This window comes from Phocoena sinus, chromosome 13 (assembly GCF_008692025.1).
Source record: "Phocoena sinus isolate mPhoSin1 chromosome 13, mPhoSin1.pri, whole genome shotgun sequence".
In the NCBI taxonomy this organism is placed as follows: Eukaryota; Metazoa; Chordata; class Mammalia; order Artiodactyla; family Phocoenidae; genus Phocoena; species Phocoena sinus.
The window spans coordinates 19,066,691-19,093,824 of NC_045775.1; the positions used below are offsets into that span (position 1 = coordinate 19,066,691).

The 27,134-nt window shown below is 36.4% G+C and overlaps 2 protein-coding genes across 2 annotated transcripts in view; one reads left to right on the forward strand and one right to left on the reverse strand.

Moving 5' to 3' along the window:
- The window catches only part of NCOA1 (nuclear receptor coactivator 1), a 262,458-nt gene that overhangs the window by 65,212 nt on the left and 170,112 nt on the right, over positions 1-27,134 (forward strand).
- LOC116764263 (thioredoxin-like) lies at positions 14,909-15,252 on the reverse strand. Its single transcript, XM_032652700.1, has one exon. The coding sequence runs from the start codon at positions 15,245-15,247 to the stop codon at positions 14,909-14,911; it is 339 nt and encodes a 112-aa protein (XP_032508591.1). The 5' UTR covers positions 15,248-15,252.

Below are 27,134 nucleotides of genomic sequence, written 5' to 3' on the forward strand. Positions count from 1 at the left end.
TGCGAAGAATAAGTCTAAATATGTGGAAGGATATAAATTATTCTATAACTTCATTATGAATGAAGTTGAAGACATCTTTCACTCAGAATGTTTACTCTGGGGCTAGGGAGGCTAAATACTCTCATCTGAAAACCATTTAAAAGCAATTTTGAGGACTTCCCTGGTAGTGCATTGGTTAAGAATCTGTCTGCCAATGCAGGGGACACGGGTTCGAGCCCTGGTCCAGGAAGATCCCACATGCCGCAGAGCAACTAAGCCCTTGCACCACAACTACTGAAGTCCGCGCACCTAGAGCCCGTGCTCCGCAACAAGAGGAGCCACTGCAGTGAGAAGCCCACTTACCGCAAAGAGTAGCCCCCGCTTGCCGCAACTAGAGAAAGCCCATGCACAGCAACGAAGACCCAATGCAGCCAAAAATAAAAAAATTAATTAAAAAGAAAAAAAAGCGATTATGAAATGAGCACATAAAAATCATAGTTTAGTATTCCTTTCTAAGTAATACAGTTAAGTTCTGTATTCAGATGTCAACAAAAAGAGAGTAGGAAATTCTGATCAATTGAATTTGGTGACTAATTGGTTGTGGTTGTTACTCATCTATGGTTCTACTTGTGAAAGTGCCATATAAGCAAATTAGGTTGCTTAAATCCTTAAATTAGGGATTTCTATTCATCAATTTCTTATATTGCCCCGCGCATTTGCAAACTAATATTTGTCATTTTCCCTTTCAAAAATGAAGTAAAAATTTCACAAACTTGTGCTCAGAAGTTTTATATAATACATTTTGACAATATTTTCTTTCTTTTTTTTTTTTTTTTTTGCTGTACGCGGGCCTCTCACTGCTGTGGCCTCTTCCATTGCGGAACACAGGCTCCGGACGCGCAGGCTCGGTGGCCATGGCTCACGGGCCTAGCTGCTCCGCAGCACGTGGGATCTTCCCGGACCGGGGCACGAACGCGTGTCCCCTGCATCTGCAGGCGGACTCTCAACCACTGCGCCACCAGGGAAGCCCTCTTTTTTTTTTTTTTGACAATATTTTCTTAAAATTTTTTTGAGAGGATTTTAAGATTTTGAGATAGTGGGATTTTGGTTTTTTGGGAAGGGGGATTAAAACAAAACAAAATCAGTACGAGTTACGGCCCTAGAACATTTGTAAGGTGATGTCTTGGATTATAGTTTACATTAAGTTAAAATAGTACCTTTTAAAAATATTTTGTTTGGACTCACAAAAACATTTGAAAACATTTCAACAAGGTATAATTGAGGGAATAGGTATTCCCTTGCCACCATGATTTTCTCTGTGGTGTGATGGAAAGAGCACAAGCTTTGGCTCTTCTACTTTCATGCTACCCTGAGGAATTGAATTAATATTTGTCTTAGTTTCCTTTTCTTTAATAGTTACTTTTTAGACTTTTGATGAAAAATGAAAAAAGTGTATAAAATTATATAAAATGATGCTTTTCAGTGTTAGATTAATGCACATTATTGCTAAAGATAGAGAAGACCACACTACTGAAGTATCATTCACAGTTATCCTTCTCCTAGCAAAAAACAGGTCAACTCACACTACTACTGAGAAGCTTGTCAAACCAGTTTCAAACTTAACGACAAATATTATGCTTGGAGAGAAAGTAAAATGAGCTTTTGGCAAAAATCCCTTATCAAAGGCTTACCATCTGGAAAAGCAATTACTGTCATGTGCATGCTAGCAGAATTTTTTGTTTTTCAGTTGGATGAAAGCACTGATGTGCTGAGGACATACCAGCACTTCATAGAGATGTGTTACTGTTTAATCACTGAGAAATCCACACTAACAGAAGAGTTTTTTTGTTGATATTTTGTTTTATTGTTGTTGGTGGTGGTGGTGGTGGTTGGTTGGTTTTTTAAAGCCATTGTTGTCTGGAAAAGTTGCATTGGTTCCTCTGATCAAAACCCAACAACTTTAGCTGTAGGAGAGGGTGCACTTGGTCTGTGAATAAAAGAAATTGCACCAAGATATAAATTTATATCCTGCTTTTTTCCAGAGGAAAAAGTTTGGCATTTAGTAATGTGATTTCTGGTTGTGATTTAATGTTGAAAAAAACCAGTAAAAATTGTGGATGTAAGCAATTTTTGGCCACTAACAGCGTGTCTTTTTAGGATTTTGGGAAGAAATGGTCAGCAAATACAGGATCCTGCTTTTCCACAGCGATGTATGCTAGCTGTGTAGGGTGACAGGGCTTTACATGTTTGTTAATTTGCTTTTTAGTAAAATAAGAAGAATGTTTCTTTACCACTGATAATGCCATTTCTATGATTTCAAGGAGGCATAAACTTACATTTACTTTTTCAAATAGTCAGAACTTATAACTTCATATTCACAGTATCATGAATTTCAATGTTAAGGATGAGGTATAAGAATTTTATAAAAGTCTGAATTATGATGCAAAATAATTCTTATCTAAGAGTTTGACCATTTCCCCACACTTGATGATTTTATTGGGTTATCAAAGAAAAAACAACCAGTGAATTTTTATTGTACATGTTTAAAAACCACATCTAAATTTTGAAATAGAACATGAAGAAATACTTTCCAGAGCCAAAATGCCGGCAGAGAATATATTAGGAATCTTGTTGCTCCAGTCTCTCAAATTGAAGCATTTAACATCCAGTTTTGAGTGGGATATGCTCTTTTTTGGACATTGAATGGAATGCTGAAAGTAGACTTGAGAAGGAAATATTTCTATAATTTCTGGGTCCATGTTCAATCATAATATCCAGAATGTATTCAATATAACACAGTTGATTTATAATTAAGAATTAGGCATTTTTAGTTTAGTAGAAATAAAGAATAAGAAAGGAGCTAGTTGAAATGGAAAGCAGCTTATGGCTAAAGCTGGTTCCAGAGCAGGGGCCTTGAACATCTTGCAAGGAAGCTATCATAGGGGGTGGCAAAACAACGAAGGTGCTTACTTGAATGGGCTCTGTCTGGCCAGAGATGAGACAATTTGAGCATTAGTAAGTATAACTACAATATATAATCAATCACATCCAATATGTTTAAACTGATGAGTTCATGATGATACTTTAAAGAACTCATTCATTTTCTTTGGAGTATGCTAAGAAACCAACTATACCTGAATGTGACCAGTAGTTGAGGAGAGGAAGTTTCTTTTCTCAGGTGTATTCTAGTTAGTAGTATTCTGTTTACAGTTAAGGGGTGATAAATAGAACATTACCATTTCATAATGAATTCCAGGACATAAGCAAAAATCATCAGTGGCTGCTAACATCATAGGAGGAGGGACAGTCGGACATTAGGTTTCTCTTAATGAAAGTTCACAATCCTTTCTGTGAAGTATCGTTGCCAAAAAAATTGAATTTGAATCGAAATCTGATCAAGCCTGTAGTTCCAATTACCAATTTACAGGAAGCATAGAAGACAGGGAAACAAGTGAAATGATACCATGGAGATGCAGTCAGCAGAATCTAGACTATGGGGAAGTCTTTGGGACACACAACTTGGTTTTTTTTAACAAATAAATTGTGAGGAACAAGACAAGAGAAAAGAAGGAAGAAAACTGAAATTAATAGCAATGTTTGGACTTAATTTGGGTCCAGATTTTAATAAATAAACATTTATAAAATAATCAGGGAAATTTGAACACTGGATATTTTATATTAAGAAATTATTGTTAATTTTTAGGTGTGATAGATAACAGCAGGTAGTTATATTGAAAAAGAGTCATCTTTTAGAGATACATATTGAAATGTTGATGGATGCAAGGATTTGTCTGGGATCTGCTTTATTATCAGGAATAGAGGGAAGGCTGTGGCTGGGGATGAATCAAGATTGGCCATGAGTTGATCTTTGTTTAAGCTAGGCACTTGTGGTGTTGGAGGGTGGGGTGGTGGTGGTGTAATTCTTGATATTATTCTCTAAGCTTTTTTGAAAATTTCCATAAGAAAAAGGTCCAGAAATTTACATTTTCTCTTTCTTGGCTTATAAGAATACAATTGAACTATGTGTATTTAGCAACCTGCCGAATTTTTATTTCTAATAATTTCTTGAGTCTTTTGGGATATATATATACAAAACCATATTGTACACAAATGACAGTTTTACTATATAGTGCTTACTGTTTACCAGGCTCTATTTTAAGCACCTATGCGTATTAACCCATTAGGTCCTTGCAAGCAAGAGCTCCAGTGAAATGGACATTAACTTGCCCAACGTTGTGTAGCTGGTATGTGGCAGAGCTGGGATTTGAATCCAGGCATTCTAGCCCTAGAGTCTGTGCTTCTCTGTTTGTTTGTTTGTTTTTGCGGTACGCAGGCCTCTCACTGCTGTGGCCTCTCCCGTTGCAGAGCACCGGCTCTGGACACGCAGGCCCAGCGGCCATGGCTCACGGGCCCAGCCGCTCCGCGGCACGTGGGGTCTTCCCTGACCGGAGCACGAACCTGTGTCCCCTGCATCGGCAGGCGGACTCTCAACCACTGAGCCACCAGGGAAGCCCGCTTCTCTGGTTTTTATATCTCCTTATAAGCTTTATTTTTAACCCCTCCACTCTAATCCTTGTATCCTTTCTTTTGTTTGTTTTAGTGTACTGGCTAGAATTTAATCTTTTAAATGCCAGTTTTCATTTGTAATTTTGATTTTGGAAGTTGTCTTAATATTTAGTGAATCCAGAGTCCAGTCAAATTTACTCCTTTATAAATACAAGGTACTCACCAAGAAACTAAGAATTGACTTAGTATGAAGCTAGAAGCCAAAGAATAAAGTGTATCGCTATTTAAAGTTGCCAAGACATGGAAACAACCTACATTTCTATCTAGAGAGGAATGGATAAAGAAGGTGTGGTACATATATACATTGGACTACCACTCAGCCATAAAAAAAGAATGAAATAATGCCATTTGCAGCAACAGGGATGCATCTAGAGATTATCACACTAAGTGAAGTAAGTCAGACAAAGACAAATATGATATCACTTATATGTGGAATCTAAAAAAAAACGATACAAATGAACTTATTTACAAAACAGAAATAGACTTACAGACATAGAAAACAATCTTATGGTTACCAAAGGGGAAAGGTGGGGTGGGGGATAAATTAGGAGTTTGGGATTAACAGATACACACTATTGTATATAAAATGTATGTATTTCAGAATACATATTATATATATATATATGTGTGTATATATATCTGAATCACTTTGCTGTACCCCTGAAACTAACACAACATTGTAAATCAATTATACTTCAATTAAAAAAAGTAGAATAAAGTGTATAGTAACAGCTTCTAGTTTTTTTTTTCAAAATTAGATTTATCTCCTGATCTGCAAGCAGCCTATTCCTGGTCCGTTTGACTTTGAGTTACCTGTTGATTCCATTGGTCCTATTTGCTGAATTTCTCTGTGACTCTTTGATCCTCTTCCCCCGACCCCCACACCTGTCATACAATTACTTCTCATTTGACTTTACATGGGTTCCATGAGATAAAATCAGGGGAAGCACTTAGCACACTGTCCAGCACATAACATATATCTAGTAAATATGCCTTTTGGTTTAAGAGAAAGCTACTTCACAGTTTTGTTTTAAAAATTGCTCTTATTTCTTTAATTAATTTTTTAAATGGGGAGAGGCGAATATGGCGTAGTTACTTTAAGAAGCCCGAGGCCTGGGACGTGGGGGAAAAACTGATGATAATGTGCTGTGGTGGTTTAATGAGTATCTTTGTGTTCTCTGTAAGGCACTTGCTTATAATAGTCTCTCAGTTTGAGAAAGATTTCCGAGAGAGTTGGATGCCAAAATAATACTTCTCTACTAGGGAGTGAGGTAGGAACAATTTAGGGGAAAATGTAACTTGTCCCAACTCCATGGGATATTTACGTTTCTCTTTGGCCAGCAGCAAAATACATTATGATGTTGTAAGATAGCTAAGCTTCATGAAAGGAGGCATATACGCTTCAGTAAGGAGGACAATTTTTGGTTTCACCCTCAAGAGAAAGAGATTGTTCATAATTACAGATAACCTTTTCCTGAAGTTTGTGGAAGGTGACCATCTGAAAACTTGGTGTAGCTAGTTGAAAGCTGTGCTATTTTTCTGTCTTTCACTGCCTTCCTCCCTCCATCCCGTGTGCTTGTTATTTTGTATAGCAATAAAATGAAACAACCTTTTAACATATCTTTAATGGTATTTTTGGAAATTATATTAAACTATTTGGAAACTGAAGGTTGTAGAGGCACAAGAATTTCTTCCATTTTCCAAATGACAGAATATAATTATTCAATATAATTATTGAATGGCACAGCTATTGAAATTGAATAACCAGTTACTTGACTGTTTTGCTTTTATGGACTAGTTTATTGGTAAGAAATAAAACATATTTTTTGAAGAATAAAATAAATGTGTGTGGTGGAAACTCACTCTTCTATCTGATCATGAAAGCTTTGAGTGGAAAGATGAAATACTCTCCAAACTACACCTGGATGCTATGGAAACCAAAAGGTGATATGCAAGATTAAGCACAGTTGAGAGGTGCTCAGTTTAACATCTGTCATCAGTTAGTTGGTAAAGGCCTGGAACCATTTATTGTTCTGAAGATGATCTTAAATGAGGAGGCATAGCTAAAGTGGTCAGTTACAGAGTATGGGATCAGTGAATTTAAGAGAAAAGAAAGCTGATAGGAGAAAACAAAAATGTAATAATAATAATAATAATAGCTAATATGTAGTGTTTACTATGCAGCAGGCAATGTGATAGACACTTAAAAATATATATTTTCAGATACTATCCCAGTAACCCTATGAAGTGTAAACTGTTATTACATAGATACGTATGCAAATAAAAAACTGCATAGCAAAATAAAACACCAAAAAAAAATTTTTTTGTAGGAGGAAAATGAATCTTAATAAGGTGTACTTTGAAATTAACTCACAGGAGAGCCAGGATTCCTCCATCTCTTCATCTTGGAGTGAAACCAAAAGCTTGAGTTCAGAAACTGATTTTTAATCAGAATTGAAAAGGAAAGCGAATTCTAGTTTAAACAAGCTGCAAAAGCGTGGATTTGGGAAAACCAGGGATTTAGGGATTTTGCTAGTTCAGTATAATTTTATGATATGATAGGGCTCCTGAAAAGTTATTGTAGTCACTAATTATTAGTTGGAGTATAGTGTCTCATACAAGAAAAGTCATAGCTCTAACATGCTAGTCAAATCACATTTTACTGTTTTAAGGAGGGATGCCTTATTGGTTTTGAAATGGTGTTTGATATGGAGTGACTTTCAAGTATTTTTATCACTTTAACCTCCTTCTTCAATTAAAAATGAACATGGAAATGAATTTAAATAGCTATTAATATTTTCGAGAAATTTTGGACATTGCTTAGAATTAGAAATTCCTTATATTATTAAAAAACACTCTGCCTATTACAGGTCTAGCAGTGTAAACTAAAATTAGGTTAGGTGTAAGATTGAGAACGTCTGACCTTACTCTTCATATATGGATGCGTTTCCTGCTAGTAAAAATTGAAAGCCTGAAGTATAGTGTAGGACCTGTATTGCTTGTAACGTGGTTTATTTAGTTACTTATAAAGCTTCCATTTAAATTTCGGATTAAGTATACTTTTCCAAAGATGTCTTTTATATCTATTAATATATTTACTAGTGTTACTAGTACTCCTCATTCCTTTGTGTAGATGCACATTTTGATCTGATATTCATGTAGATCCAAATTTTGATCTGATATTCTTTTCCTTCTGCCTAAAGAACATTTCTTTAAAAAGGTGTGCAGGGGCTTCCCTGGTGGTGCAGTGATTGAGAGTCCGCCTGCCGATGCAGGGGACGCGGGTTCGTGCCCCGGTCCGGGAGGATCTCACATGCCGTGGAGGGGCTGGGCCCGTGAGCCGTGGCCGCTGAGCCTGTGTGTCTGGAGGCTGTGCTCCGCAATGGGAGAGGCCACAACAGTGAGAGGCCAGCGTACCGCAAAAAAAAAAAAAAAAAAAAAAGGTGCATGCCTTATAATGGATTTTTCTCAGCCTTTGTCTAAAAACATTTCCATAGTCATTTGGAAATATATTTTAACTGGATATAGAGTTATTTATTTATTTATGCTGAGTTGGGTCTTTGTTGCTGCACATGGGCTTTCTCTAGTTGCAGTGAGCGGGGGCCACTCTTCGTTGTGGTGCGTGGGTTTCTCATTGCGGTGGCTTCTCTTGTTGCGGAGCAGGGGCTCCAGCGGTGCGGGCTGCAGTAGTTGTGGCTCTCGGGCTCTAGAGCGCAGGCTCAGCAGTTGTGGAGCACGGGCTTAGTTGCTCTGTGGCATGTGGGATCTTCCTGGAACAGGGCTTGAACCCGAGTCCCCTGCATTGGCAGGTGGATTCCTGTCCACTGCGCCACCAGGGAAACCCTGGATATAGAATTTTAAGTTGACTTTTTTTCTTCCAGTACTTAGCAGTGTCACTACACTGACTTCTCATTTGCATAGTTTCCAATGAGAAGTCTTTTTCTGTACATAATGAGTCTTTTTCCTTACCTCTGTCAACTTTTAACATTTTTTCTTAATCAGTGGTTTTCAACAGTTTGATTATGATATTTCTAAGTGTGGTTTTCTTTGTTTATCTTTCCTGTATTCTGTTGAGCCTCTTTGTTCATCTTTCCTGTATTCTGTTGAGCCTCTTTGTTCTGTGGGTTTATGGCTTGAAAAACATTTGCCTATTATTTCTCTACATATTTTTTTCTATCACCTTCTTCCCTCTAGCTTTTAGACCCCAATTACATGTATATTAGTTTGATGTATTGCTACAAATTATTGGTGTTCCCCTTCTTTTCCTTTCTCCCTCCCTCCCTCCTTCCTTCCTTCCTCCCTTTCTCCCTTTCTGTTTTTTCTTTTTGTGCTTCATTTTGGATATTTTCTATTGTGTGTTTTCAAATTAATTGTCCAATCTGCTATTAATCCCATCCAGTGTATTTTTCATTTCAGATCTTGTGTTTTTTATTTCTAGAAATTTCATTTGGGCTTGAAAAAAATCTTGCCCTTCTCACCTAAACATTGCCATGTCTTTCTCTGCCTTCTTGAGCATGTTGAGCATATATATAGTAGTTCTTTTAATATCTTTGTCCGCTAAGTTCCGTCTATCTGTTAGTTCTGTGTCTGTTCTTATTGATCTGTTAGTCTCTTGGTTGTAGGTCATATTTTCCTTTTAGTTTATATGCCTTGTAAATTTTCATTGGATGTCATTGTGAATTTTATGTTGCTGGGTGTTGGATTTTGTTGTATTCCTTTAAATAATGTTGGTCTAAATTCGGCATGCAGTTAAACTTTTTGAAATCACTTTGATGCTTTTTGAGATTCACTTTGTTTTGAGGAAGCTTTGGTAGGGTGGGTCCTGGGCATCCTTATTTCCTTGAGCTAATTTAGAGTTGCTACTTTTTGAGGACTTTACTTAATGTTTCATGTATTATTAAAACCGTGTAACTCAGACTGGGACTTGAACACATGCGGCAGGGATTTGAACGCATGCGGCCAGGACTTGAACCAGACCAAAACTCTGTTTGGGACTCCAACCCATGGTCTTTTAATTAGAGTCACTCACCTGGTGTCTGGACTTACTGAGACTCACGTTCCTTATGTCTTAGCGCTGAAGGAATTCCGCGAGAGGCAAAGTGATAGGCAAGAAGTAGATTTATTAATATTGGACGCTTGTAAGAGATGCAAGCAGGCAGGCAAGGGAGCTCTGCCCTGAGGATTAAGTGGGCTACAATTTTATAGTCAAAGGAAAGGGGGAGGGGAAAAGACTGCCTTCTTCGAGTAGACATGGGGCTTACATCACTAGTTCCTCCTTCGTATCAGTCAGGAGAGTGTCTCACCCTATGAGGTCAAACTAGGATTATCATAGCACTTATTCAAGTCAGTAGAAGGGTGGTGACATTTTTCTTCCACCTAATGGCCTGGGGCATATCTTGTGCTTTTATTTATGGCTTTATAGTTAAGCAAGCCTGCTTCATTCCACGACATTCCAATAGCTTTCTTGAACGATCATTAACTTAACAGTGGTCTCCCAAAGTTTCCTAGGTTTCCCTCTCTATCTATAGTCCCTTAGTTGGACTTCTACAACTACCTGTATAACTATCCTATTCTATCCCTGTCATTATGAGGTCTTTTCACTCTACTTGGTGGGAATGCAAATTATCTCTACCCTTGTATGAGTTTTGGGACTTCTTTGACCTATTTGTTTTTCATTGGTCCTTTCCCCAACGTTAGGTAGTTTCCTCTCGCAGATGACCTGTCAAAGACTTGAGGGGAGGCCTCTACAGGTTTCCAGAGCTCTATGTCTGCAGGTCCCTTCTCTCTGGTACGCTTTAACCAGATTCTGGCTGCTTTGGCTTCCCTGAACATTGTCAGTCTGTCTCAGCTCTCTGAGACTGCCAGCCTCTGTTGAAGTCCTCCCTCTTTACCCTGCATCCTGGAAACTGCTTCAAGGGTGTAAAGTGAGGCACTTGGAGGTCTCACCTAATTTTTTTTCTCTTTTCTCAGGGATCCCACTCCTGCTTTGACTGTTGTCCAATATCTGAAAGCTGTTGTTTATTTTATCCAGTTTGGTTGTATAACCAGAAGGATTAATCAGATCCCCGTTACTCCATCATGGCTGTTTGTAGAAGTACTCGATTATCTTTTCCTTCTTTTCTGTGGGTTAAGATGTGGACCTAAATAAAAGAAGCCAGGAAATCATTTGGCTTGTTCTCAGTGTTTCAGATGTTAGGCTTAACTGTAACTGAGGCAGAGGAGTCCCTAGTTGCCTATGGTCCAAACCCTTTGATAATAATAAACAGGCAATTTTGGTACATCCCTTCTCACTTTCATTCTCTGGAACCTACTGCAGTGGTAGGGTGGTTGATCAAGAATTATGGTATTCTGAATCTTGGTTAGGTACTACATAGTTTTAATAAGTTCTTAATACTCTTACTTTCAACTGAATTAAGACCTATTTTTACTTACTTTTTCTCAGCTATTTCAATTTGCTATTACCTTTAATTTTATCAGGTTTTTTTTGGCTATGTTATTTGCTAGTAAGTTATCTATCTGGTTGTCATTTTTCACTGGGTTGTATTTACTTCATCATGTGTTTTTCTGCATCACAGTAACCTTTAGGATCTTGGAAGGGTTTGATCTTTATTCATTATTATTTTTAGTTTTGTTCCTGCTTCTCTGTTCTTGCTTCCCTTTACCCAGAAATGAATGAGCAAATAAGTGACATAGACAAATATATTCACACAGTGTATTTTCTCAATTCTAAGACTATTAATTGTGATATATACTATCGATTGAATATACTTTAAAGAAAGAAGAAACATTAAATTTATTTTTCTAATCCTTCTTAGAAATTAATTGACAGAAGCATACATTTATCCATACAGTTTCTATACCATCTTCTTTGGAATCGTAATACAAGAGTGAGTCTAATCCTTTTTCATACTGAAATGCTGATTTTCCTCACCTGTTGCTGCTTTTCTATACATTATGATTGTCAGTATAATTTTGAGTCATATGGGAAATGTTTGGAATTTAACTGCTTTTCTTTGTTGGCTAAATTCATGGTTTCAGTTTTTCTATAAACTGTGAATTAAATAACTTCTTTTTTGAGTCAGCTGGAAACTTTTGACAGATATCCAGCCCTTGGGTAATAGTACTTTGTAAAATGTAAATTGGTCACACCAGTGTCTCCCAGCTCTGCTAATTCTGTGATCTATTTTGAGGGACTGGGTAATTTCTACTGCCTTTAATTGCTCTTGCTTGTCTCGCAACAGACAATTTTTGCATCACAATAGCTTTTTATTTCAGTGCTTTCTGAAAACATTTTCAAGCGACAGTTAGGCTTTCAGATTTAACTTAAAATTCAAAGGCTTACTATGCAGTAAATTCAGCTGTGGTGATATTTGGATAAACAGATACCTTCTATGGGAAGGTATTTCCCATAGGTTTACACATGGGCAAGCAGTTACATACATCACAACTTACTCTTTTGCTTAACTACTGGTACCTTTTTTGGACATTAATTCTGATACTTCTCCTAGTTTCAGAAACCTAAAAATATTATTTTAAGAAAAGCATTTTTAGAATTGAGAAAATATGATTTAGGAATTCAGTATACAATAGCAAGCATAAAGTCTATCAAGTGATAGAATTATTTCATTAATTTTTGAGGTGATCAGGTAGCAGTTAGAAAAATTAGTGTTGAACCTGTCTGTATGCAAATGTATGGTTAACTTTTTAAAAACTGGAAAACTAGTGAAACTATGCAAATAGTAACCCAAAGTAAGAAGACTCAAAAACTGACTAAAAAATTAAGTACATCTATATGAAAAAACCAGCACAAAATTAAAAAGAAAAATAACAAAATGGAAAATATTTACAAATTTGACCTTAAATCCTATCTAAAATAGCTATGAATATTTTAAAAATATTTACAACACTAAGATTCCAGTAAGTACATTGATAAAGTCGTGTCCATTAGGTCAAAATAGAGTTTACATAGAGTAAACAAACGTAAGGAAAAGAGTTCAACCTCCTGGGTAATTAACTGAAACAATAGTGAATAACCTTTTTGTACTTATTGAATAACTGTAATAAATTAGGGAATGAAGTACTCATGCATTGTTTTGGAATTGGTACAGCTGGCCTCCATGGTTTTCTGATGAGAAATTCCCCTGTAGGTAATGCATTGTTTTTCTCTGGCTGCTTACAGGATTTTTTTCTTTGTGTTTAGTTTGAGAAACTTTATTATAATGTGTGTATGTTTGGATTTCTTTGGGTTTAACCTGTTTGCAGTTTGCTCAGCTTCTTGAATTTGTTAGTTTATGATTTTCACCAAATTTGAAAAACTGTCATCCATTATTTCTTCAAATAAGTTTTCAGCCCACATTTTCTCTCCTCTTCTTCTGGGATTTTGATGATGTGAATGTTAGATCTTACGTAATTGTTCCACAGATCCCTGAGGCTCCATTATTTTTTTCAATCTATTCTTTTTCTCTTTTTCAGACTGGATGATTTCTATTGATCGATCTTTAAGTTCACTTTCTTTAAGATCGACTCTTTCTTCTGTTATCGACATTCTGCTGTTCAGACCATCCGTTGAATTTAATTTTGGCTATTGTATTTTTCAGTTCTAAAATTTCCATTGATTCTTCTCTATGTCTTCTGTTTCTTTGCTGTGACTTTCTGTTTTCCCATTTGTTTCAGTAGTGTTTGTAATTGCATTTTAGTTCATTTTACTGATAGCTGCTTTAAAATCCTCGTTAGATAATTCAGACATGTTTGTCATCTCAGTACTGGTGTCTGTTAATTGTCTTTTCTCATTTGAGATCTTTTTGTATATTGCTTTATTTTTTCATGAATATAGTTATAAAAACAAGTTACGAGAATAAGAACAAAGAGGAAATAGAGCCAATCTAGCTGTATAAACTCAATTTCTTTCTCTATAAAGTAGAAATAATAATATCTACTTCACAGATTTTTTATAAAGACTACATGAGAACACATACATAAAATATCCATCTCAGTCCCTGGCATATAACAATGCTCAGAAAATATTAGTTAACTTTGCTTTTCTTTTTTCTGATTATAGTATTTTGAAATCATTACTGTCAACTACTTGGCATTTTAAGGGAAGAGGTTCTTTAAAAGAAGTCTTAACCTTCCTTTCCTAACTAGTTCTCTAAATTGTAATTACTTAATACAAAGATCAGCGTCTTCCTCATTACTGTCTTAGCTTTTTTATTGGGGGATATACCTTTTTGTTGTTAAACCTAGATTAGTTTTCTCCTTGTCTAGGTCCTAGGTAATTCATCCACTTTCTTCTGTTCCTTAGAGACTCTTTTCTATCTCCAACACTTAACCCAGGGCAGAAGTGGAGTGACGTATTAGCAGCTCCTCCTTACTTGCCAGCATAGAGACTCTTTTCTATCTCCAACACTTAACCCAGGGCAGAAGTGGAGTGACGTATTAGCAGCTCCTCCTTACTTGCCAGCATGATAAGTACACTTCCCCTTTTTTGCTTTTAGGATTTTACAGCTAAGCTTTACGGGAAAGGTAGAAGGAGTAAGAGGTAGAGAAGGGGTGCTGGTCATGACAGAAATAAACACAGAGGTGTGACAAAGCTTAGGAAATCCTAATAACTTCTTAAAGTCATTGGTAGTCTCTAACTCTTGCTGAGTTGGTAACTGGATGCCCTATTTCAGGGGTCCCCAACCTCCGGGCTGTGGACTGGTACCAGTCCACAGCCTGTTAGAAACGAGGCCGCACAGCAGGAGGTGAGTGGCAGGGCAGGTGAGTGAGGGAAGCTTCGTCTGCCGCTCCCCGTCACTCGCATTACCGCCTGAACCATCCCCCCCACCATCCGTGGAAAAATTGTCTTCCACAAAACCAGTCCCTGGTGCCAAAAAGGTTGGGGACTGCTGCCCTATTGGACTGATGCATCTTGATATTTTTCTGCTTTCTCCTGAAACCTCTCTGACTTTCATGATGCAGAGTTTTTCCTGAGAAAGTGACATTTAAGCTAAAATTCTGAAAGATGAGTTAGGAGTTACTAGGTAAGAGCGGAAGAATGTGCAGGAAGACAGAACCAGCATATCTGAAGTTCTTGAAGTAACGAAGGAGCATATTGGAGGTACTAAAGGAATGTCAGTACAGAAATAAAAATGGTGTGGTATCGGCAAAGGGATAGATGCATAGATCATTGGAACAGAGTAGACAGTCCAGAAATAGGATCCACAGAAATATCGTCAGTTGATGTTTTTTTTTTAAAAGGGTAGAGTTAATATTTTATTGTCACTTATCAGATGGCAGTTAGGTATATAGTGTTTATACTTGACCTTTCCTTTTTGTAAATAAAAAAATTACAAGTTTTAAACAGCCAATGGCTGTTTACTGGTCATGTCTTCAGAAAACATGATGAGGTTAATTCATTAATGGTGGCTTCAAGGTTTTCCTTATTGGTGCCAGAAAATTCACCCACTTTCTGTTCCTTTTTAAAAAACTGGAAGGTTGCCATGCATTTGACTTCACACTCTGAAGCAACATCCTGACAGTCATCCACATCTACTTTGAGGAACACCACGTTGGAATTCTTTTCAGAGAGAGAATGAAAGAAAGGCTTGATCATTTCGCAAGTCCCACACCATGTGGCTGAGAAGTCGACTACTAGGAGTTTCTCTCCTGCATTGTTCAAGGCGTCCTGAAAAGCATACTTTCTCTTAATCTGCTTCACCATTTTGGCTGCTGGGGTCCGATGAGCGACCTCACGGTGGAAGCAATGAAAACGGATCCAAGGGGCTGGACAGAGCTTTGGCCAGTTGATTTTTGACAAAGTTGCAAAAGCAATTCAGGAGAGAAACAGTGACCTTTTTAGTAAATGGTGTTGGCTTTGCATTCATATGCAAAAAAGAATTTTGATTTATACTTCACACTTTATATAACAGTTAATTCAAAATGCATCATAGATCTAAATGTAAACTGTGAAACTGTAAAGTTCTTGGAAGAAGGCATAAGGGAGAATATTTGTGACCTGAGGTTAGGCAAAGAATACTTAGATATGACACCAAAAGCATGATCCACTAAAGGAAAAAAATTGATAAATTGGACTTCATAGAAATTAAAAGCTTTTTGCTCTGTGAAAGACACTGTTAAGAAAATAAAAATACAAGCTACAAAGTGGGAGTAAATGTTTGACTACCACATATCCAATACAGGACTTATGTTAAGAATATATAAAGAACTCTCAAAACTCAAGAGTAAAGAAACAAATAACTAAGTTTAAAAATGGGCAAAAGACATAGACATTCCATCAAAGAGGATATAAGGTTGATAAATACATGAAAAGATGTTCAAAATCATCATTTCTTTTAAAAATCATTTTCTTTTAAAATCAAAATCATTTCTTTTAAAAAAAGAAAATTTGGAATTTGCAGAAAAGTTGCAAAGGTAGTACAGGGTGAAATTTGTTAGTCTTTCCTTCTTTTTGATAGCTCTGACACTTTTGAATAGTACTGGTCTGGTATTTTGTAGAATATCCCTCAGTTGGGTTTGTCTGATGTTTTTCCGATGATTACACTTAGGCTATAGTGTTTTGGGAAGAATACTACAAGAGGTGAAGGACCCCTTTCTTTACATTATATTGCGGAGTACAGTATCAACGTTATTATCACTGGTGGCGTGGTGGTGTTAACCTTAATGATTTTTCTTTTACACTTTGGAAAACAGTTTGGTACTTTTTTATGGAGTTAAACATACAGTACCATATAACCCAGCAACCACCCTCTGGGTACTTACTCTAGAGGACAAAAACTTAATTTCACATAAAAATCTCTACACAAATGTTCATAGCAGTTCTATTCATAATCACCCCGAACTAGAAACAACCTGATGTTTTTCTGACGGGTAAATAGATAAATGATGGTACATCCATACAGTAGATTACTATTCAGCAACGAAAAGGAATAAATTATTTTTTTAAATTTATTTATTTTATTTATTTTTGGCTGCATTCGGTCTTAGTTGCTGCGCGCAGGTTTTCTCTAGTTGCGGTGAGGGGGGGCTCCTCTTCGTTGCAATGCGCGGGTTTCTCATTGTGGTGGCTTCTGTTGTTGTGGAGCATGGGCTCTAGGCATGCAGACTTCAGTAGTTGTGGCATGCAGGCTCAGTAGTTGTGGCTCACGGGCTCTAGAGCGCAGGCTCAGTAGTTGTGGCGCACGGGCTTAGTTGCTCCGTGGCATGTGGGATCTTCTGGACCAGGGCTCGAACCCATGTCCCCTGCAGTGGCAGGTGGGTTCTTAACCACTGCGCCACCAGGGAAGCCCAGGAATAAATTATTGATTCATGTGACAACTGGATGAAGTTTCTGTTGGGGTAATGGAACTTTCTGTATTGTGGTTGTGGTGGTGGTTACATGACTCTATATGTATTGCTAAAACTCATAGAACTGTACATGCAAAAAAGTTTCTTTTATTGTATGATAGTTTACAAAATGTAATTTTTAAAAAGTGAAGCTAAAGTAAAAAGAAAAAGAGTGCATACCTGGAACACAGAGAACAATGGGAAAAATAGCAAAAATGGTACGACTGAAGAATGGAGAGTAACCACATCATTTAGTCCTTGTAGGACTTAATGGACTTTAAGCAGGGGAATGACCTGATCAAGACATTTTAAAAGAGAGGTTTATGAAGTCTCTTTGATCTTCAGTGTGGAGAATGCATTGATGGGAGATAGAGTGAAGATCTAAGAGGAAGAATAGAAAATAAGACATTTCTTGCATCTTTCCCACAAATTTTGGTAAAACCCAATTCCTGAAGTCTATTTTTGGTATTAGGATCTTGTGATGATAAGAATAATTATAATTACAAGCACTCCTTTTGACTTTTTTAATACAACCTATATTTTTGTACATTATACTCTGCTTTTCATGTGAATAAATGAGACTCAGTTACCAACTAACATGATTTTGCCTAGTTGTGTCTATCCAATATTTTGGATTCAGAAGTGTTACCATCTTAAAAAAAATTACTTATGCAGTTCTTGGTATATTATTATATTTGCTCTTATTTTGTAAAAATGAGTAGAAGATTAAAGAAATTCAGCTGAGAATGATAAGTATGCTTATAAATTGAATATTAGTTAAGACCAAGATGAAAATTACAAATCTTTGGTTTTAGTCAGCGCTTATTGGATTAAAGAATATTAATCCAATATTGTGTGTGAAGTAAGAGAACAGATTTTTAAGAAAATGTGGAAACGTAATTATATTGTTGACAACAGGTTAGGTGAAATTAGGGACATACATGTTTTTGAAAAACTTAATAGTATCCCCCTTTTATCTTTTCACACATTTTAGTTTTCATACAAATTTTCGGGAGTAGAGTATATATAAATATAATGAATTTCCTGCAATGCTAGTGTTGCTATACGAAAATCTATTATGTCAAACTCATGAAATTGCCATTTTTTGAAGGCAAAAATGTTAGAATGTTGGCAGTTTTGTGTGGTTGAACCTAATATTTTTTTCCCAGATTGATTACATTCTTGTCTATAAGTTCTTGATTTAGAGAAGGGTATGTTTTATAGTTAATTTTCTAGGAGGTATATCTTGGTTCTGGTTCTGTACAAAAGTCAAAAAAGATTCATTGATTCGCAAAGAGACAGCAAAAATGTGAATTAATGTTCTTTTTTTAAACATAAGTTTTACCCACAGAAGTAATTCTCCTTTTTGAAATGCTAAAAAGATTGGTGAAACTAAAGTCCATCTTGAGCATTTCTACAGTCCTGGTTCTTTCCTCTTCTCTCCGTGGTGTCTATCTTTTCAGATATTTTCAGTCCATTTATATTTATGTACTTACATACATATATACACTGATTTATATATGTAAGTATACATATATACACACATATTTGTAGGAAATATATAGTATTGTATGGATTATTTTTTGTAAGGGGTATATTTATATATTTTGGCAGTATGATTTTTTCACTCTCCAGCATGTTTAGATCTGTGTTTTGTTGTTTTCAGTTTCTGCATTGTGTTTTGTACGATAGCTGTACCAGTTTTATTTGGGCCCTCAGGGTTTTTACTGCAGATTATTTATAATTTTTTAAAACTACAAATAGTGGAGTCAGGAGTGTCCTGTATGTACTTTTTCATGCACCTGCATGATAGTTCCTTTAAGATAAAAAGAAGTGGAATTGCTGAACCATATGGTATATGCACTTCAAATGTTTTATAGGGAAATTTTCAAGTAGACAAAATAGAAGAGTGAACTTCTACTCGCCTTCAACAGTTATCATCCCATGATCAATCTTGTTTTATCTGTACTCTCACTTTATCCCTTCTCACATTTTTTAAACAAATTGAGATATCGTGTCATTTGATCTGCAAATATTTCATGTGTTTCTGGAAAATATAAGGTCTTTTTTTTTTTTGGAGAAAAACACTATTATCACACTTGAAAATTAACAATAATTCTTTTTAAAAAATTTATTTATTTATTTAATTATTTACTTATTGGCTGTGTTGGATCTTCTTTGCTGCGCGTGGGCTTTCTCTAGTTGTAGAGAGTGGGGGCTACTCTTCGACGTGGTGTGCAGGCTTCTCATTGTGGTGGCATCTATTGTTGTGGAGCACGGGCTCTAGAGCGCAGGCTCAGTAGTTGTGGCGCACAGGCTTAGTTGCTCAGTGGCATGTGGGATCTTCCCAGACCAGGGCTTGAACCCGTGTCCCCTGCATTGGCAGGCGGATTCTTAACCACTGCGCCACCAGGGAAGCCCAACAATAATTCTTTAGTATCATTAAATATTCAGTCAGTGTTCAAATTTTAAACTGTTTTAATGTCAGAAACATTTTCTTCCATATTTTTTTACTTATTTGAATTAGGATCCAGATGAGGTTTACAGTTTGATTGGTTGATATACCTTTAAAAAAAAGTCTTTCAAACTATTTTTCCTCTTTTTCTCCCTCCCTCTCTTTCTCCCGTCCCTTCTCTCTTTCTTTCACTCCATCTCCCTGATTCCCCTTTCTTTCTCTGTCTCCAGCTTCCTTTCTTCCTCCCTCCCTCCTTCCTCCCATCCTTCCCTCCCTGTCTCTCTTTTTTAAATTTTGCAGTATTGATTGAAGAGACTGGGTGGTTTGCCCTGCAGATTTTTTCCATACTCTAGCTCTTGCTTATTGAATCCCATGGCATTGTTTAACTTGTTTTTTGTTCTCTGCATTTTCTGTAAATTTTTAGTTAGGTATGGAGGCTTGATGTGATTCAGGTTTGATTTCTTTTTGTTAAGACTGTTTTATAGAAGGTGTTGTCATTTTCTATAAGGAGGCACATATATAGGGTGATGATACATGCAATTTTTTTTTAGGATGTTTTTTTGATGTGGACCATTTTTAAAGTCTTTATTGAATTTGTTACAATATTGCTTCTGTTTTATGTTTTGGATTTTTGGCCCCGAGGCATGTAGGATCTTAGCCCCCCAAACCAGGGATCAAACCTGCACCCCTTACACTGGAAGGCAAGGTCCCAACCACTGGACAGCCAGGGAAGTCCCGATACATGCAGTTTTGATTTGGAAGATATTGCCAGATTGTCTTCCAGAACTGTTGTTTCAGTCTATACCTTTATCATTAGGTTTTTGAGAGTATCATTTCATACACATGTGAACTGTTACCGTCTAGCTTTCAAATTTTTTGGAAAATGTCTTCTTAGTCTTTAATATTTAATTCACTAATTACTAGTAAGGTTTTTTTTTTCCTATTTTTTATTTTTTAGGGTTATTTGTATTTTTCCTAACGGGAATTGCCTATTCACAGTATGCTTTGTTTCTTATCCTGTTGGTTGTTGAACATTTTTCTTACTGATTTGTAGAATTTCATTAGGTCTTTTGATTACTCATCCTTTTTTTTTTTTTCCTGTTTTTATGATGCCAAATATTTTCTCTTAGGTTTTTACTAGTCTTTCATTTTGCTTATATTGTCCTTTGGTATTCAGAAATTATACCAGTCAGATCAATCAGTCTTTTCCTTTATGACTTATGTGTACTTTTTAGTTTATGTGAGAAAGGTTTCTTTGCCTAGAGGCATAAAAGTATTCACTTACATTTTTTTAATTATAAAGAACACGTAACATAAAAATTGCCATCTTAACCATTTTTAAGTGTACAATTGAGTAGTATTAAGTGCATTCACCTTGTGCAACTGATCTCCAGAACTTTTTCATCTTGCAAAACTGCAACTTTATACCCATTAAACAACAATAACTTGAGATTAAGTTTTCATGTTTAGGTATTTTATCCTCTGACTTTTTTTTTCCTTTTTCTTTCTTTTTTTTTTTACTTTTGATATCTGGTAGGATAAATAAAACTGGTTTGTTGTTCTTCATAATTCTCTTTGTTATTTAAATATATATGTATATGCATATACATGTCTTTTCTCTACGTTATTAATATACTTCGTAAGAGGCATGAAAAATTCTGCTAGGATATTATCTGGATTTATATATTAATTTGAGAAAAATTATTTTTATTAGGTATATTGACTGTTTCTACATTCAAACTCAAAAGTTTTGTTCTTTTGGAAACTTAGTTTTCTACTAGAAGATCTTACTCATCATATTCCACAGAATTCTTTATTCCTAGGTAATTTTTATTTTTGTTTCTTCTGGGACGGAGTGATTCTGATTTTTTTAAAAAAATTGTAGTCCGTCTGTTCCCAGTTCTGATTTCCCCTTTCCCTCCTTTATTTTACTTTACATTTTCACAGCATTTGTCACCTTCTAGCAGATTTGATAATTTACCTATTTATTATGTTTGTTGTTATTACCTATCTTCCTTACCTTCTCCCCAAATCTAGAATGTAATTTCTACAAGGATAGAGATCTGTCTTTATGAGTTTTATATTCCCTTTGAGTTTTATAAGGATAGGTATTCACGTTATATGTAAATAATGACTTTTGGGGAGTCTTTTCCTTTCTAGCATTAATATATTTTTTTCCTTAATTTATTGCATTGGGTAAGCCTTCCAGTACTGTGTTGAATAGTACATGTGATTTCGCACGTTATTAACTTGTTCTTAACATACATGAGAATGCATCTGTTACTTTATTCATAGGTATAATGTTTACCATTGGTTTCTGATAGGTTTTAACAAAGAAGGGAAGTTCATTTTTTGTTCTTACCTTGCCAAGAGTTTTTATTTTTGAATTTTGAATTTTATCAATGGGAAAAGGCACATAAATAATCTCTCGGGGAGTTTTCACTTTGTAGATGATACCACGAAGAGGCAGGAGAGTTGAACATACAGTGGTTGCTAAGAAACAGAAACTGAGGAGACCTTTTGGTCATCTTACAGGGGTGGAGAGACTGTTGGAGTTCAGGGTTACCAAGGCATCTAGAGCTTGAATGACCAAGATGGTGAAGAGAATATAAGCATAGAGAATTGAACCAAAAGCCTGAACCATGTTTCCACCAGAATTTGCTGCAGATTAGTAAACTGCACAAGCCAATAGGCAGAAAAGTTGAGCTGAAGGTGACTACTAAGAGGTTGAGAAGCTAAGCAGAATTTTCAGCAGTCTCATGGTACTAAAGAGAGGAGTTCTGGTACATATCTGAGGTTTTCAGTTGAGATCTCTAAATAACTGTATCCTAACAGTAAGGGTGAACCAGAGAAGGAGACCAGGTCTTTTTTTTTTTTTTTTTAATTGAAGTATAGTTGATGTATAATGTTACGTCACAGGTGTACAATATAGTGATTCATAATTTTTAAAGGTTATACTCCATTTATAGTTATTATAAAATATTGGCTATATTCCCTGTGTTGTACAATATATCATTGTAGCTTATTTTATACATAATAGTTGTGCCTCTTAATTCCATACCCCTGTGTTGCCCCTCCCCTTTCCCTCTCCCCACTGGTAACCACTAATTTGTTCTCTATATGTGTGAGTCTGCTTCTTTTTTGTTATATTCACTAGTTTGTTTTATTTTTTAGATTCCACATATAAGTGTTATCATACAGTATTTGTCTTCCTGTGTCTGACTCATTTCACTTAACATAATACCCTCTAAGTTCATCCATGTTGCTGCAAATGGCAAAATTTCATTCTTTTTTATGGCTGAGTAGTATTCCATTGTGTGAGTGTGAGTGTGTGTGTATACACATATACCACATCTTTATTCATTTATCTCTTAATAGACACTGAGGTTGCTTCCATATCTTGGCTATTGTAAATAATGCTGCTATGAACATTGGGGTGCATGTTGATAAGTCTTAATATGATTGAAAATTGGCTTCAAATTAGCTTAATCTCTGATTGGATTAGCTCCTGTTGCCTACCAGAAACTAAAGAAAATCTTCTATTGAAAAAGATAATATCAGTCACAGCCTCTACAGTTTTTGTTATGCAATACCTGACATTCAATCTCCAGAGTCCAGGCATGCCAAGAGTCATGAACAAGAGAGAAACAGATATAGAAACACATGATCAGATGTGGACTTCAGTGCCACTTCCTTCCCCTCTCTTTTGTTTCAGACAAGAAATCTATCATTTGATTTGTTTTTCCCCTATAGTTAAAGCATCATTTCTCTCTCGCCGTTTTCATTACATTTTCTTTGTCTTCAGTTTTCAGAAGTTTAACTGTGACCTGTCTTGATATGGATTGCTTTGGGCTTATGCTGTGTAGGATTCACTTAGCTTCTGGAGTCTGTAAGTTTGTGTGTTTTGCCAAGCTTGAGAAGTTACAAGTTTTTGTTTCTTAGAGGACTTTTTCAGTCTTACTCTCTTTCTTCTCTCTTTTTGGGACTCAGATGACATGGAAGATAAATTTTTTTTTTTAAGAGTTTAAAAAAATTATTTTTTTTTAAAAAAATTAATTAATTATTTTTTGGCTGCTTTGGGTCTTCATTGCTGCATGCGGGCTTTCTGTAGTTGTGGTGAGCAAGGGCTGTTCTTTGTTGCGGTGCACAGGCTTCTCATTGCGGTGGCTTCTCTTGTGGAGCACAGGCTTTAGGCGCGTGCTTTAGGCGCGTGGGCTCTAGAGCGCAGGCTCAGTAGCTGTGGTGCATGGGCTTAGTTGCTCCACAGCATGTGGGATCTTCCCAGACCAGGGCTTGAACCTGCGTCCCCTGCCTTGGGAGGCTGATTCTTAACCACTGCACCGGGGAAGTCCTGGAAGGTAAGTCTTTTGTTGTAGTCCCACAGGACCCCAAGGCTCTGTTTATTTGTTTTCAGTTTTTTCTCTCTGTTGTTCAGATTGGGTAGTTTCTATTCTTCTGTCTTCCAGTTCAGTGATTCTTCCCTCTGTCCTCTCCATTCTACTGTAGTTCTCATCTGTTGAGTCTTTTGTTTCAGTTTTTATATTTTTTCAGTTCTGAAGTCTTTTCTTTTTGGTGTATTTTTTCTTTGTTGAGACTCCCTATCTTTTTGTTTATTTGTTTCAAGCATGTGCATGACTGCTCTTTGAGACATTTTTATAATGGCCACTTCAAACATTATGTCAGGAGGGGTGCCATCAGGGTTCTAAGCCAGGATCTACCTCTCAATAACTTTATGAATCCGGGCAACCTCTGGGGTTTTTATCTGTAATTTAATCTCTATGTACCTCACTTTTCACATGTGTAAAATGGGATTAATAACAGTAATTAGTGACAGTAACTGCTTCACAGGATTATGGTAAGGGTAGAGTTAATATGTATAATATGTTTATAGCATTAGCTAAGCACATAATATATGTTCAGTAAATATTACTTAACACTAAAAAAAAAGTCTTCATCAGATAATCTTACCATCTTCCTCATCTTGGTATTGGCTTCTGTGGATTGTCTGTTTTCATTCAGTTTGACATATTTCTTGTTACAATGAGTGTTATGAGAGTTCTTGTTATGATGAGTGATTTTATTTGATACCTGGACATTTTGGATATTATGTTCTGCGACTCAGGATCATATTTACACATTCTGATGTAGTTGGCTTCTTCTGGCACTGTTCCAACATGGGAAAGAGGGGAGTGCTCTGTCACATTACTGCCCAGAGGGTATAGAAGTCCAAGTTCCTCACTCTGCCTCTGTTGACTCTCAAGTTGGTGGGAGATTCCTCATTACTGCTTGTCAGCGATGGGAGTTCTGGCCTCCACTGACTTTTCCTTGGCTGGGAAGGCAGGTGTGCCTCAGTGTACACCTGTACTGAGGGGGAGGGGAGGGCCTTTTTACTGTTGGGCAGTGGTGAAAGGCCTGACTCCACTAGGCCTCTTCTGACACCAGCCTACACCAGGAAGGGGGAAGTACACCTTTTAACTGCCAGTTGGACATCTAAGCTTTCCATGTGGTCTTCACTGACACCAAGCGGAAGGAGGTCTCATTATCACCTGGTAGGGACCAACTCCCAAATGGCCTTCTCTGACACCACTGTGGTGTGGAGTATGGGGTACCTTGTTACAGTTTGGCAGAGGTGGAAGTCTAGGCTCTCCACTTGACCTTTGCTGGTGATGCTGGCGCCACAGTTCTGTTTTGTTTTGTTTTATAGTGTTTGTCTGGGTATAACAGCTTTTTGTCTGGATTGTTTCTTTCCTGATCTATTGGCTGGGAGAACAGGAATTTGTTTTGTTTGTTTGGTTTTTTGGAGGGTCTGGGCCTATTGGTATTTCTAGGTTGCCAGCTTCTTTAACTCCAAGTCTAGAATATATAGGGCACAGAAGAAAACCCATAGAACTCACCACTATGTTGTTTTCCTTTGATCTGGTGATTTCTGCCTGATCTGCTTTCATTTCTCCTTTAGAGTCTTCTTTTTTTTTTTTCGGTACGCGGGCTTCTCACTGTTGTGGCCTCTCCCATTGCGGAGCACAGCCTCAGCACACGCAGGCTCAGCGGCCATGGCTCACGGACCCAGCCGCTCCGCGGCATGTGGGATCCTCCCAGACTAGGGCACGAACCCGCGTCCCCCGCATCGGCAGGCGGACTCTCAACCACTGCACCACCAGGGAAGCCCTAGAGTCGTCTTATATTTGTTATATATGTTGTCCAGGACTTTTAGTTTTACTTAGTGAGAAGAATAGGGAAAAATATATCTATTCCACCTTTCCGGAAGTGGAAGTCCTCAAGTACTTTAAATTCTTAATTATTTAGTTTTCATTTTAATTAATATTACCTTTTAGTCTGCTTGCCATATGCTTGACTGGGTAGAATTTTATCAGTGTGCCTCACTTATAGGGCTTTAAATTTTTTTTTAAATGAAAGTATGGCTCACCATCTAGAAGTAGAAGTTTTAGAATTAATCTTTTAGTCTTAATTATTTTTCAGAAAGAGCAATAATTTTCTATATCCCATTTTATTAAAAATATATACATAAAACCTCTAGTTTTTGTTTGCTTCAAGAGAATGTCCCAAGGTAGCTTATGTATTAATTATGAATATCTTAATGAATTTAGAATACTACTTTAAATATATTAAATTTATTTACTGCCACCACCCTCACCCCTACCCTTACTCTCATTTTCTAGAGTGGATTGCATTAATTTCATGTGATTGATCCAAATAGCTATGACTGACTGTAATACTGTTTTCCTGATTTCAGGCTCTCTTTACAACTACGTCAGAGGTTGAAATAATATGCTAAGAAATCACTAAGTACTGTTCTGAGGGGTTTTGAAATAAATGGGGTAAGTTTAATATCCTCTTAAATACTACTTGGATTTTTATAGTGAATTCCTGATTTCGGCCTATATGTGCCAGACATGAAGCTGGACGCATCAAGCGGAAAGAATATCTTCACTTTGATTTTGCTCTTTGCTTGTAGTGCTTTTCAGTTTTCTTTTGGATCAGGAGCCCCTTGGAGAGTTTACTTAAAGCTGTAGTCACTTTTCACAAACATTCACAGATGTTCAGAGAGTTCGAGGACCTTCTGAAGTCCCCCAGAGTTCACAGGCCTTGGGTCAACCATCTCCTCTATAGTTTTTTGACTTTTTTACATGCTTTGTTGCTCTTTTAAATATCACAATGACCCTGAGAATTCGTGGCTTGTATTCATATTTAACAATGAAGAAACTGCTGCTCAAAGTGGTGTGTGATTTATCTGGTCATGTAGCTGTCAAACATGAGTCTAGAATTGAAGACTTTCCTCAATTGTGACAGTTTCTCAGGGAGGCATCAACATTTTCTAAGGTTCTTGATACTTAGTGTCAAAACAAATACTTTTACCCTTTTTATTTGCCTTTTAATTTTATATGTTTTCTTTCTTATGTATAGAAGTTTAGAAGATAAGTATGTATTCAGATTTCTTCTAATTTTTTCTCTTTTCTTTTTTCAGTGTAGAAAAATCCAAAGATTTGACACACTTAAGTGAATGCAGACACACACATATACTTAGACTTTTTAAAATTTTAAAAACATAATGGGAATCTAAAAGAAAAGAAAAGGAATGTCATTTAAGTTGCAATTATTTGACTTCTTTTTGTCATATGTTTATTGGCTGTTGGTCTTCTATCATTTAAACATTTTTTTAACCATTTTTTAAATTGAAGTATAGTTAATTTACAGTGTTGTGTTAGCTTCAGGTGTACAGCAAAGTGATTCAGTTATATATATATTCAGTTATATTCAGATATATATATATATATATATACTTTTCCAGATT

Excerpts from the sequence above, each read along its gene's own strand:
- LOC116764263 (XM_032652700.1), bottom strand. The coding sequence starts at position 15,247 with ATGGTGAAGCAGATTAAGAGAAAGTATGCTTTTCAGGACGCCTTGAAC.